General features: G+C 33.7%; 1 protein-coding gene across 2 annotated transcripts in view; it reads left to right on the top strand.

Moving 5' to 3' along the window:
- The window catches only part of igsf3 (immunoglobulin superfamily, member 3), a 74,132-nt gene extending 69,777 nt beyond the window's left edge, over positions 1-4,355 (top strand). For both annotated transcript variants that reach the window (XM_056388457.1, XM_056388456.1), the window contains one exon: positions 131-4,355. In XM_056388457.1, coding sequence (XP_056244432.1) covers positions 131-381 — 251 coding nt within the window. In that variant the 3' untranslated portion in view covers positions 382-4,355. The remainder of the gene's footprint in view (positions 1-130) is intronic.
- Positions 4,356-14,758: the final 10,403 nt, after the last annotated feature.

Raw genomic sequence — 14,758 nt, 5'->3', positions numbered from 1 at the left:
TAAATTCAATCAAAAAGCCCATTTCATTCCATCATAATCAATTTTTCAGTGACTGATTTCTTCAGGACCACACCAAAGATGGCTTTTTCTGCGACTGAAAAATGTTGATTTGTTTATACTCTCTCAACAGTGTCCACGCTCCAGTCAGTGGTCTGCTCCAACGACTCCCTCTTCTACTTTGTCTTCTTTTACCCTTTCCCCATCTTTGGCATCCTCCTCATCGCCGTGCTGCTGGTGCGCTACAAGAGCCGCAACAACAGCAAGAGCCAAGAAGGCAAGAACGGCGCCCCCCTCCTGTGGATTAAAGAACCTCACCTCAGTTACTCTCCCACCTGTTTGGACCCCCCTGCACTCAGCCTGCACCCTGGCTCTGTTGACTAAGCAAGGGTCCTCCCCTCCTGTCTCGCACACATTGCGGATCTAACCGACACGATGCCAGGGAGCAGATCTGGACTTCACCTTCAGACCTTACTGTCGTTCACTGCTGTGTTGAATTAGTCAATCAGTTGATCAGTTTAAAAATTCCCACCCTGGTGGCTGCCTGTTTTATGTTAACAACTCTGTGTGTGTCTGGGTGTGTGTTTGGGTGTGTGGACTAGAATGAGTGTGCCATGTTAGCACAATTAATTGTGTGAGTGCAAATTGAAGGGCAAGAGAGTATCATGAGCCTCTCTCATTTATTTTTATTTGTTTTGGTCTCTGTGAAACTTCTCATAGCTGCATTTTGATTTTTATTACACTGAATATTTGTCTATTTTTCAAAAGAGAAAAAAAAAACTGCGCACATGAGATCATTGGCCAATCCGTGAGGAACGTTTAAGAGAAGGGACTCTATAATCAACTCCGGCACTGAGCGGATGCCAAAAAAAAGTCTCCGCACTGATCCAAGAGCAGCCACAGCCTGGCCCACTATGTTGGTTGCCATAGTGATGCTCTGTGCCCACTGACTCTGTAGCTGATGACTTGGTTTCCAGCCTGCATAGAGACAAAGGCAAGGACACACAAGTCTGTGTCCTAAGTGAGGATGTGTGTATGTGTGTTGGCCCACCTGCCTCCACAATGAATTTGCCTTGGCAGACAGAAACAGGTCCTGGTGCGCCGCTTAAACACTGCCAGACACTCTGGCCTTAGTGAGAGACTGCTCCGCTCTTCTCTTCTATCCTCCTCCTCTCCGAAAGAGACAGCGAGAGAAAGAGAGAGAGGGAGGTCGGAAATGACGGAGAATAAATGAACAGCTCTCTCTCCTGCTGAGGATATACGTCCTTTAAGACAGGGGATTTTTTTTTTTCAGTGCCAAGTCCTCCTTATTTCCACGCTGTCGTCTGCAGCCAATATTTGAAGTTTTAAAGAGAGTGGAGGGGAGAGCTGATTGGTTCTGAGGCAGATTGTAAATATGTCTGCTTACCTCCTGCTGTGGGTTTATGGGCCTTGTGGGCAAAAGGTCAAATTTTTACACTCATGTTAAGTCAGTTGAATTGCCCTTCTTAAACTGCACAGTGGGGGTCACTGACTGAAATTAAATTCTTGCACATTTCTTTAAGTTGCCCAGTATGACCAGTCATCCTGTCTTTAAAAGATATCAGAAGCTCAAAAGATGCATATTAGTTAAAAAAAAAAAAAGACTTGATTTGTTAAGAGCCACACTGAATATTACTAATGTGTAGATGTGTAGTAAAACACTCTAAAAATGTCATCTGCACATTATTAGGAAGCAAATTGATGGATGGGGGCAAATGTTTGACTTTTGTGTTTATTTTAAAGATTTTTCTATTTATTGTTTTATACTACTTTGCATAGCTTTGTAACATTTTCTTTTTGCTTTGAAATTCTCTAAAAACTGTGCTGCTTGTGTTGCCAGGCAACTGCACCAAGCAGATTATGTCAATAGCCTGTGTGTTGGCAATGTGGTAGATGTAGAAATGCTAGATTTGTCCTGCGCATTGCAGTGTGTAGCATTTCATACCAGATTGTCAAGTTTGGTCAGTGTCAATACACTGTATATCTATATCTATAATGGAATTTACTGTGGCTTTACATGTACAGTAGTTGAACAGACAAGTCACAAAAATGGATTCACTTAATGCTTTTTTGCTTGAGTCGCGTTTATTTAGTAAAATGTGATGTAACACCTAGGTAGGATGTTTGATCAAAGACAGCCGAAACCGAACTGTTAAAACGTCTTCTAATCATGGATTCTAGCTGAAGGCGAATCTCCTCAGCTCCCCTGACGCAAGGCAGAAGGGTTGAAAATCTGTGTCACCTTCCCTGGAATGCAACAGCCAGGAGAGGTGAGAAATCCTCCACCCCACCTGGGCCTAACCCTTTCACTGCCAGACTGGACATGAAAACTCTTGAAAAACTTGACATTGTTGTCTCAATTGTGTCAACATGTATATTGCATGACAATACTGAAGGAGAAATTTTGATGTTTTGTAAACTTTGAACTCTTTGAGCATCGTGTTTGTGTGACAGAGCAGTGCCCAAACCCCCCCTCCCTCTCCCCAACTTCCTGAGCCAAGAGTCAACACAAAGCCCAGCCCCTCGTCATTTACAATATTTGACTGCCGATTATGCCCTTTGAACCTGTGAAGTAATCTATTTCAAGAATGGGTGTTGTGGAGATTGTGTTTGATATTATTGCTCATATTTGTCCTTTTAAGGCTTTGCTTTTATGCAGCACTTCATTAAAGCCAAAAGCTACGTAGCTGATACTGGCACAAGCCACCAACTTCTAAGATTTCAACTTCCTTCACTGTTTTTTCTAGTTAACCAGACCATTTCAAGTAGACCACACTATTTCAGGTTGAGAAGAGCTGGTGCTATTAAGTCAAGGGAGTCAGAAATGTGATGCATGTGCAGCAAATTCAGCTACAACTCAATTGATAGATATCTTCAAAGAAAAGGCCCATTAATTAGCTGCCTGTCTGCTCATTATTAACCATATGTTTACAATTATTTTCATATGAGAGATATTGATGTGAATTAAAACTTAGCAAAGAATTTGGGTTATGTGCGCACTTGACCTCAGTTCGGCATAAGGTGCCGGAGAAAAGCAGCATACTTTGAAAAAAGACAAGTAGTCCACACACTGAATATTGTAAGCTAGTAAATGATTAGACAACATTTCAAGAGTAAAAGTCTTACTCATACCCATGTGAGAGGAAATAAAAGATGACAAGTCCAAGTATACACCTGTTAGAGAACCCTACAACAAAAACATTGTTCACTATATTCATTCATAAACTAGCTAACCATCCAGGGTGTGTGTATAGATATATGTGTGTGTATATATATATATACTGTATAATACACATTTCTGAAAAATGCAGTAATAGAAAATATGTACAATGTTGTGACTGTGCATGAGGAAGATACATTTACAAATATCTAATTGTCCTCATAATACAGTGTGTGTGTGTGTGTGTGTGTGTGTGTACTATGTCCAGTTTTTCTCTCACATGGTGTTTGCCTAACAAAGACTTTGGTGGTCAAAATTTTGCCTCATTAAGTTGCAATAATCAATGTGTGAACTACCTCTCTCTCATTATAAAAAAACCTTTAGCCCTCTGTTGCTATTTGATGCAGTTGTAGTGCAAGTCAAAGGTATATATCAAAACAGCAGGAAAGCCATCCTGTGCATTTCCAGGCCCCAATACCACCAGGAATAATTAATGGAGCTGTTGGAAAGGTCTTATGTGATTTGACAGTAATGGTTGCGTATCATATTGACTTGCATTTGCTCTGGCAGTAAATGCTAATATGAAGCTGATTTCAGTTTTTTATAAGCGAAAGGAGGTTGTTTGTTGGTTGTAAAATTGATCTTTTTTATAAATCTTGAACATTCCTATGGTGCCACTGAACAGCTGCTCGAGCTTCACTGAGTAAAATCACATAATCCTAGACTTAGTTTGTTCAAAATTCAACCCATCACATCTTTCTAGACTTGAGCCAGGAAGTGCAGGGCATGGCCGTGGTGTGTGAAGTCACAGTGCTGCTGCCGCCATCATTGGAGCTGTACACAAACTTTTTTTTTTTTGTAGTAGTAATAATATGAATACCATCCAGTGCGGCCTCCCAAGATTCCTCCAGACGTTCTGACAGTGTTGTAGCTGCGTTTTGAGCGCTGCATGTTTTGGCTGTGTGCTGGCTCCAGATTTAGGTGTAAAATAGTTTGTGGTGATGTTTTCAGTTCAGCCAGTGATGCTTTATTTTCAGTGATGTATTTTTATATGACCATGGTTTGTTTTGTTTTTTTTTTTGTTTGTTTTTTTTGTTCTATCTAATAGTTGCCATCGTGACCATTAAAAAGGCACTTTGCTATTGTCAGTTTATTGCAATAAAATACATTCAGTGCATCCTCCTGTTTTCTTTCTATAACTATATGCTCTTTGCAGTATTTGGAGATGGATTGTAAAAACAACATATTGATCCAGTTTTCTCACAACCATGAAGTACGAAAATGCTACCAGCACCCTCCCCAAACATCTAGTTCTGTTTTAACTGTAAGCCAAAGGTTAATGCCCTGCAGGCAGCAGGGTCTTGTTAAATCGGCGTGGGATTTTAACCTCTGAGCCCCTCAACATCTTGAAGGTTTATTTACTCCGCATGTGCAGTCGGTCTCTGTGTGTATGTGTGCCTTTTTGAGTGGAGGAGTAAGAGGGATTGGGTCAGCAAGTCAGAGGATAAATGATGCTAAGAGCGTCTCCTGTAAGTTAATCAGGCACTGTTTTGACAGCTTCAGCAAATGACATCTCAGCATTCATAACTTATAACCAATGCAGATGGACATGCTCACTCTTCCTTCCTCTCCCCCTCTCCCTCTCACGTATACAAATAACTCCCCAGCAGTAAACTGCAGTCTTCCACCAATCCATGCCATTCATAAACTTCTCTCTGACTCCCTCTCCCATGAATTCATATTAACGCATATTGATGCACACATACCCAATGAAACCAAGGACAAATGCTGCCACCCACTCCATAAATCATGGTGACATAAAGGGAAAACAGCATTCACTGCAAGAATCATAGTTTGGTGTTTGCTTGTGGAGTTACCGGATCATTTTCTGGATTCTGTGATGCATGCAGGTTCCCCTGCAAGAGTTTTTGGTCAGCTCCTGACAAAACAATTTATCTTGACTGAAAGAGCCCCCACACTCAAAGATCTATTGATGCTGCTAGCGCTGATAGCAGGCACACTGATACTGCTGATGTTATTGTCAGCCAGCGCCGTCACAACTTCACAGGATGCAAAAACACCAAATCCTCCCCCTTTGAGCACTCCCTGTCCCACTTTCTCCCTGGTTGTTGTTCTGTCTGCATTTTGTCAAGCGCACACCCTATGAGGAAAGATCTGTTTTGCATAAAAGTAAGCAACACTCACAAATCTACAGTCCTCGCTGAACATGCAGACACCAGAGGGCACACATGGGCAGACAGTACTTAACGATCCAGAGCAGCAGGGCAGCAGTCAGGCAAATAGATTATGAGTTATTACCAGTGAGAGAGGTCGCACTGAGGAGAATGCAAAGACAGAACATGTCTTATGTTGCTTTCACTGTGGTGAGCTTGGATTCATAGTAACAATGACAGAGAGAAAAATCCATGAAAGTCAGTAAAGATCAACAGCATACAAGTGTGAATAGCAAAAGGGAATTTTTACTTGTGTAGAAATATGTGTTCACTGAACACACAATACTCAGCAACTAATATATAAAAGCTGGATTGACAGGTTGTTCTGTTCTTAGAGATAAAGAAATAAGGGAGCTAAAAATAAAATCAACAGCTTGTAGAGTGTGACTGGTGTACTGAGGCCTATGCAAAGCTTGTTGCACTCACCTTAGTGTGGTATGACTCACTTAGTGATGTATGTGTGAATCAGCCAGAACCACCTTAATACTGTCACCTACTTTGAAACATTCGTGTTTCAAAGAAATGCACTGGATTCTGTCTCAATGGTTTACATACAGAGGAAACCAAGGGCGTAGGTTTGGTCTCAATATTGGTAGTGACACAACAAACCTGCCACCCCTCCAAAACGTCGGCATAAAAACGTAAAAAAATGTCATAGTATATTGAGGCGTAAAAGCGCAAAAAATTCGTCATAGTATAGTAAGGCATAAAAATGGCAAAAAACGTTATATTATATAACATTAATAAACATCATAGTATAGTTGGCAAAAAGGTTATAGTATAGTAAGGCAAGAACATGCCAAAAACGTCATAGTATAGTAAGGCATAAAACGTAAAAATACAACATAGTTTAGTAAGGCATTAAAATGCAAAAAAGGTCATAGTATAGTAAGGCATGAAAACTTCAAAAAAACGTCATAGTATAGTAAGGCAAAAATGGTCATAGTATTGTCATACATTAAAATGCCAAAAAACGTGGTACTAGTATAGTAAGGCATAAAAAAGGGAAAAAACATCATAGTATAGTAAGTTAAAATAGTATTTGGGCATAAAAATGCGAAAAAACGTCATAGTATAATAAGTAAGGCATAAAAATGCCAAAAATGGTCATGGTGTATTTAGGCAGAAAAATGCCAAAAAAACGTCATAATATAGTAAGGCATAAAAATGTGATAAAACGTCATAGTGTTTTACTAGGGGCAAAAATGGTCATAGTATAGTGAGGCATAAAAACATAGAAATACATCATAGTATAGTAAGGTATGAAAACGTCAAAAAACTTCATAGTATAGTAATGCATAAAAAAGGGAAAAAACATCATAGTATAGTAAGTTAAAATAGTATTTGGGCATAAAAATGCGAAAAAACGTCATAGTATAATAAGGCATAAAAATGCTAAAAAATGTCATATTTTAGTAAGGCATGAGAATGCATAAAAAAGTCATAGTTTAGTATGGCATAAAAATGCAAAAAAAAATTCATAGTATAGTGAGGCATAAAAATTGTAAAAAAAAAGTTATAGTATAGTAAGGTAAGAATGGTCATAGAGTAGTTAGGCATAAAAATGCGAAAAAAAAAGTCATAGTATAGTAAGGCATGAAATCGCAAAAAACATCATAGAATAGTAAGGCACAAAAATGGGAAAAAACATCATAGTATAGTAAGGCATGAAAATGTCATAGTATAGTAAGGCATAAAAATTTGAAAATGCGTCATAGTATAGTGAGGCATAAAAACATTAAAAAAACGTCATAGTATAGGCATAAAAACGCAAAAATAAATCATTGTATACGAAGGCATAAAAATGACAAAAAATGTCATAGTATAGTTAGGCATAAGAATGCGAAAAAACGTCATAGTATAGTAAGGCATAAAATCGCAAAAAACGTCATAGTTTAGTGAGGCATAAGAATGCCAAAAAATGTCATAGTATAGTAAGGCAAAAATGGTAATAGAATAGTAAGGCATAAAAATGGGAAAAAACATCATAGTATAGTAAGGTAAAATAGGGTCATAGTATAGTACTTGATAAAAACATAGAAATACATCATAGTATAGTAAGGCATGAAAATGTGTAAAAACGTCATAGTATAGTAAGGCAAAAATAGTCATAGTATAGTTAGGCATAAAATCGCAAAAAAAACGTCAAAGTTTAATAAGGCATACAAATGCAAAGAAATTCATCATATTATAGTAAGGCATGAAAACGTCAAAAAACGTCATAGTATAGTAAGGCATAAAAATGCCAGAAAACGTCATAGTATAGTAAGGCATAAAAATGCAAAAAAATTCATCATAGTATAGTAAGGCATGAAAATGTAAAAAATACGTCATAGTATAGTTAGGCATAAAAATGGGAAAAAACGTCATAGTATAGTAAGGCATAAAATCGCAAAAAACGTCATAGTTTAATAAGGCATAAAAATGCAAAGAAATTCATCATAGTATAGTAAGGCATAAAAATGCCAGAAAACCTCATAGTATAGTAAGGCATGAAAATGTATAAAAACGTCATAGTATAATAAGGTAAGAATGGTAATAGTATAGTTAGGCATAGAAACATTAAAAAATGTCATAGTATAGGCATAAAAACGCAAAAATACATCATTGTATACTAAGACATGAAAACGTCAAAAAACGTCATAGTATAGTAAGGCATAAAAATGGGTAAAAACGTCATAGTATAGTAAGGCAAAAGTGGTCATAGTATAGCTAGGCATAAAAATGCGAAAAAACGTCATAGTATAGTAAGGCATGAAATCGCAAAAAATGTCATAGTATAGTAAGGTATAAGAATGCAAAAAAACATCATAGTTTAGTAAGGCATAAAAATGAAAGAAAAATTCATCGTAGTATAGTAAGTCATGAAAACGTCAAAAAACGTCATAGAATAGCAAGGCACAAAAATGGGAAAAAACATCATAGTATAGTACTTGATAAAAACTTAGAAATACATCATGGTATAATAAGGCATGAAAATGTCATAGTATAGTAAGGCATAAAAATGCAGAAAAATTCATCATAGTATAGTAAGGCATGAAAATGTGTAAAAACGTCATAGTATATTAAGGCAAAAATGGTCATAGTATAGTTAGGCATAAAAATGCGAAAAAACGTCATGGTTTGATAAGGCATAAAAATGCAAAAAAATTAATCATAGTATAATAAGGCATGAAAACGTCAAAAAATGTCATAATATAGTAAGGCATAAAAATGCAAAAAAATTCATTATAGTATAGTAAGGCTTGAAAATGTGTAAAAACGTCATAGTATAGTATGGCATAAAAATGTGTAAAAACGTCATAGTATAGTCAGGCATAAAAATGGAAAAAAACGTCATAGTATAGTAAGTCATTAAATCGCAAAAAACGTCATAGTATAATAAGGTAAGAATGGTAATAGTATAGTTAGGCATAGAAACATTAAAAAACGTCATAGTATAGGCATAAAAACGTAAAAATACATTATTGTATACTAAGACATGAAAACGTCAAAAAACGTCATAGTATAGTAAGGCATAAAGATGTGTAAAAACTCCATAGTATTGTAAGGAAAAAATGGTCATAGTATAGTTAGGCATAAAAATGCGAAAAAACATCATAGTATAGTAAGGCATAAAATTGCAAAAAACGTCATAGTTTAGTAAGGCATAGGAATGCCAAAAAAGGTCATAGTTTAATGAGGCATAAAATGCAAAGAAATTCATCGTAGTATAGTAAGGCATGAAAACATCAAAAAACGTCGTAATATAATAAGGCATAAAAAATGTGTAAAAACATCATAGTATAGTAAGGCATGAAATCGCAAAAAAAGTCATAGTATATTAAGGCATAAAAGTTGTAAAAAAAAGTTATAGTATAGTAAGGTAAGAATGGTCATAGTATTGTTAGGCATAAAAATGCGAAAAAAAAGTCATAGTATAGTAAGGCATAAAAATGTAAAAATGCGTCATAGTATAGTGAGGCATAAAAACATTAAAAAACGTCATAGTATAGTACTTGATAAAAACATAGAAATACATCATGGTATAGTAAGGCATAAGAATGCCAAAAAACGTCATAGTATATTAAAGCAAAAATGGTCATAGTATAGTTAGGCATAAAAATGCAGAAAAATTCATCGTAGTATAGTAAGGCATGAAAATGCAAAAAAATTAATCATAGTATAATAAGGCATGAAAACGTCAAAAAACGTCAAAGAATAGTAAGGCATAAAAATGGAAAAAACATCATAGTATAGTAAGGTAAAATAGGGTCATAGTATAGTACTTGATAAAAACATAGAAATACATCATAGTATAGTAAAGCATGAAAACGTCACAGTATAGTAAGGCATAAAAATGCAAAAAAATTCATCATAGTATAGTAAGGCATAAAAATGTGTAAAAACGTCATAGTATAGTAAGGCAAAAATGGTCATAGTATAATAAGGCATAAGAATGCAAAAAAACGTCATAGTATAGTAAGGCATAAAATCGCAAAAAACAACATAGTTTAGTAAGGCATAAGAATGCCAAAAAACGTCATAGTTTAATAAGGCATAAAAATTCAAAGACATTCATCATATTATAGTAAGGTATGCAAACGTCAAAAAACGTCATAGAATAGCAAGGCACAAAAATGGGAAAAAACATCATAGTATAGTACTTGATAAAAACTTAGAAATACATCATGGTATAGTAAGGCAGGAAAATGTCATAGTATAGTAAGGCATAAAAATGCAGAAAAATTCATCATAGTATAGTAAGGCATGAAAATGTATAAAAACATCATAGTATATTAAGGCAAAAATGGTCATAATATAGTTAGGCATAAAAATGCGAAAAAACGTCATAGTTTAGTAAGGTATAAGAATGCGAAAAAACTTCATAGTTTGATAAGGCATAAAAATGCAAAAAAATTTATTATACTATAGTAAGGCATGAAAATGTGTAAAAACGTCATAGTATAGTAAGGCATAAAAATGTGTAAAAACGTCATAGTATAGTAAGGCAAAAATTGTCATAGTATAGTTAGGCATAAAAATGGGAAAAAACGTCATAGTATAGTAAGGCATAAAATCGCAAAAAACGTCATAGTTTAATAAGGCATAAAAATGCAAAGAAATTCATCATAGTATAGTAAGGCATAAAAATGCCAGAAAACCTCATAGTATAGTAAGGCATGAAAATGTCATAGTATAGTAAGGCATAAAATCGCAAAAAACGTCATAGTATAATAAGGTAAGAATGGTAATAGTATAGTTAGGCATAGAAACATTAAAAAATGTCATAGTATAGGCATAAAAACGCAAAAATACATCATTGTATACTAAGACATGAAAACGTCAAAAAACGTCATAGTATAGTAAGGCATAAAAATGGGTAAAAACGTCATAGTATAGTAAGGCAAAAGTGGTCATAGTATAGCTAGGCATAAAAATGCGAAAAAACGTCATAGTATAGTAAGGCATGAAATCGCAAAAAATGTCATAGTATAGTAAGGTATAAGAATGCAAAAAAACATCATAGTTTAGTAAGGCATAAAAATGAAAGAAAAATTCATCGTAGTATAGTAAGTCATGAAAACGTCAAAAAACGTCATAGAATAGCAAGGCACAAAAATGGGAAAAAACATCATAGTATAGTACTTGATAAAAACTTAGAAATACATCATGGTATAATAAGGCATGAAAATGTCATAGTATAGTAAGGCATAAAAATGCAGAAAAATTCATCATAGTATAGTAAGGCATGAAAATGTGTAAAAACGTCATAGTATATTAAAGCAAAAATGGTCATAGTATAGTTAGGCATAAAAATGCGAAAAAACGTCATGGTTTGATAAGGCATAAAAATGCAAAAAAATTAATCATAGTATAATAAGGCATGAAAACGTCAAAAAATGTCATAATATAGTTAGGCATAAAAATGCGAAAAAACGTCATAGTTTAGTAAGGTATAAGAATGCGAAAAAACTTCATAGTTTGATAAGGCATAAAAATGCAAAAAAATTTATTATACTATAGTAAGGCATGAAAATGTGTAAAAACGTCATAGTATAGTAAGGCATAAAAATGTGTAAAAACGTCATAGTATAGTAAGGCAAAAGTTGTCATAGTATAGTTAGGCATAAAAATGGGAAAAAACGTCATAGTATAGTAAGGCATAAAATCGCAAAAAATGTCATAGTTTAATAAGGCATAAAAATGCAAAGAAATTCATCATAGTATAGTAAGGCATAAAAATGCCAGAAAACCTCATAGTATAGTAAGGCATGAAAATGTATAAAAACCACATAGTATAATAAGGTAAGAATGGTAATAGTATAGTTAGGCATAGAAACATTAAAAAATGTCATAGTATAGGCATAAAAACGCAAAAATACATCATTGTATACTAAGACATGAAAACGTCAAAAAACGTCATAGTATAGTAAGGCATAAAAATGGGTAAAAACGTCATAGTATAGTAAGGCAAAAGTGGTCATAGTATAGCTAGGCATAAAAATGCGAAAAAACGTCATAGTATAGTAAGGCATGAAATCGCAAAAAATGTCATAGTATAGTAAGGTATAAGAATGCAAAAAAACATCATAGTTTAGTAAGGCATAAAAATGAAAGAAAAATTCATCGTAGTATAGTAAGTCATGAAAACGTCAAAAAACGTCATAGAATAGCAAGGCACAAAAATGGGAAAAAACATCATAGTATAGTACTTGATAAAAACTTAGAAATACATCATGGTATAATAAGGCATGAAAATGTCATAGTATAGTAAGGCATAAAAATGCAGAAAAATTCATCATAGTATAGTAAGGCATGAAAATGTGTAAAAACGTCATAGTATATTAAAGCAAAAATGGTCATAGTATAGTTAGGCATAAAAATGCGAAAAAACGTCATGGTTTGATAAGGCATAAAAATGCAAAAAAATTAATCATAGTATAATAAGGCATGAAAACGTCAAAAAATGTCATAATATAGTAAGGCATAAAAATGCAAAAAAATTCATTATAGTATAGTAAGGCTTGAAAATGTGTAAAAACGTCATAGTATAGTATGGCATAAAAATGTGTAAAAACATCATAGTATAGTCAGGCATAAAAATGGAAAAAAACGTCATAGTATAGTAAGTCATTAAATCGCAAAAAACGTCATAGTATAATAAGGTAAGAATGGTAATAGTATAGTTAGGCATAGAAACATTAAAAAACGTCATAGTATAGGCATAAAAATGTAAAAATACATTATTGTATACTAAGACATGAAAACGTCAAAAAACGTCATAATATAGTAAGGCATAAAGATGTGTAAAAACTCCATAGTATTGTAAGGAAAAAATGGTCATAGTATAGTTAGGCATAAAAATGCGAAAAAACATCATAGTATAGTAAGGCATAAAATTGCAAAAAACGTCATAGTTTAGTAAGGCATAGGAATGCCAAAAAAGGTCATAGTTTAATGAGGCATAAAATGCAAAGAAATTCATCATAGTATAGTAAGGCATGAAAACATCAAAAAACGTCGTAATATAATAAGGCATAAAAAATGTGTAAAAACATCATAGTATAGTAAGGCATGAAATCGCAAAAAAAGTCATAGTATATTAAGGCATAAAAGTTGTAAAAAAAAGTTATAGTATAGTAAGGTAAGAATGGTCATAGTATTGTTAGGCATAAAAATGCGAAAAAAAAGTCATAGTATAGTAAGGCATAAAAATGTAAAAATGCGTCATAGTATAGTGAGGCATAAAAACATTAAAAAACGTCATGGTACAGGCACAAAAACGCAAAAATACATCATTGTATACGAAGGCATAAAAATGCCTAAAAACGTCATTGTATAGTAAGGCAAAAATGGTCATAGTATAGTTAGGCATAAAAATGCGAAAAAACGTCATAGTATAGTAAGGCATGAAAATGCAAAAAACTTCATCATAGTATAGTAAGTCATGAAAACGTCAAAAAACGTCAAAGAATAGTAAGGCATAAAAATGGGAAAAAACATCATAGTATAGTAAGGCAAAATAGGGTCATAGTATAGTACTTGATAAAAACATAGAAATACATCATAGTATAGTAAAGCATGAAAACGTCACAGTATAGTAAGGCATAAAAATGCAAAAAAATTCATCATAGTATAGTAAGGCATAAAAATGTGTAAAAACGTCATAGTATAGTAAGGCAAAAATGGTCATAGTATAATAAGGCATAAGAATGCGAAAAAACGTCATAGTATAGTAAGGCATAAAATCGCAAAAAACGACATAGATTAGTAAGGCATAAGAATGCCAAAAAACGTCATAGTTTAATAAGGCATAAAAATTCAAAGACATTCATCATATTATAGTAAGGCATGCAAACGTCAAAAAACGTCATAGAATAGCAAGGCACAAAAATGGGAAAAAACATCATAGTATAGTACTTGATAAAAACTTAGAAATACATCATGGTATAGTAAGGCAGGAAAATGTCATAGTATAGTAAGGCATAAAAATGCAGAAAAATTCATCATAGTATAGTAAGGCATGAAAATGTGTAAAAACATCATAGTATACTAAGGCAAAAATGGTCATAATATAGTTAGGCATAAAAATGCGAAAAAACGTCATAGTTTAGTAAGGTATAAGAATGCGAAAAAACTTCATAGTTTGATAAGGCATAAAAATGCAAAAAAATTTATTATACTATAGTAAGGCATGAAAATGTGTAAAAACGTCATAGTATAGTAAGGCATAAAAATGTGTAAAAACGTCATAGTATAGTAAGGCAAAAATTGTCATAGTATAGTTAGGCATAAAAATGTGAAAAAACGTCATAGTATATTAAGGCATGAAATCGCAAAAAATGTCATAGTTTAGTAAGGCATAATAAGGAAAGAAAAATTCATTGTAGTATAGTAAGTCATGAAAACGTCAAAAAAAATTTATCATAGTATAGTAAGGCATGAAAACGTCAAAAAACGTTGTTGTATAGCAAGGCATAAAAATGTGTAAAAACATCATAGTATAGTAAGGCAAAAATGGTCATAGTATAGTATGGCATAAAGATGCAAAAAAATTCATCATAGTATAGTAAGTCATCAAATCGCAAAAAACGTCATAGTATTATAAGGTAAGAATGGTCATACTATAGTTAGGCAAAGAAACATCAAAAAAGGTCATAGTATAGGCATAAAAACGCCAAAATACATCATTGTATGCTAAGGCATGAAAACGTCAAAAAACGTCATAGTATAGTAAGGCACGAAAGGGTCATAGTATAGTACTTGATAAAAACTTAGAAATACATCATGGTATAGTAAGGCATTAAAATATCATAGTATAGTAAGCCATGAAAATGCAGAAAAATTCATCATAGTATAGTAA

The sequence above is a fragment of the Seriola aureovittata genome, chromosome 11 (genome assembly GCF_021018895.1).
Source record: "Seriola aureovittata isolate HTS-2021-v1 ecotype China chromosome 11, ASM2101889v1, whole genome shotgun sequence".
In the NCBI taxonomy this organism is placed as follows: Eukaryota; Metazoa; Chordata; class Actinopteri; order Carangiformes; family Carangidae; genus Seriola; species Seriola aureovittata.
Note: the sequence above shows the minus strand (reverse complement) of the source record. Positions and strands in the feature narration are given on the sequence as shown.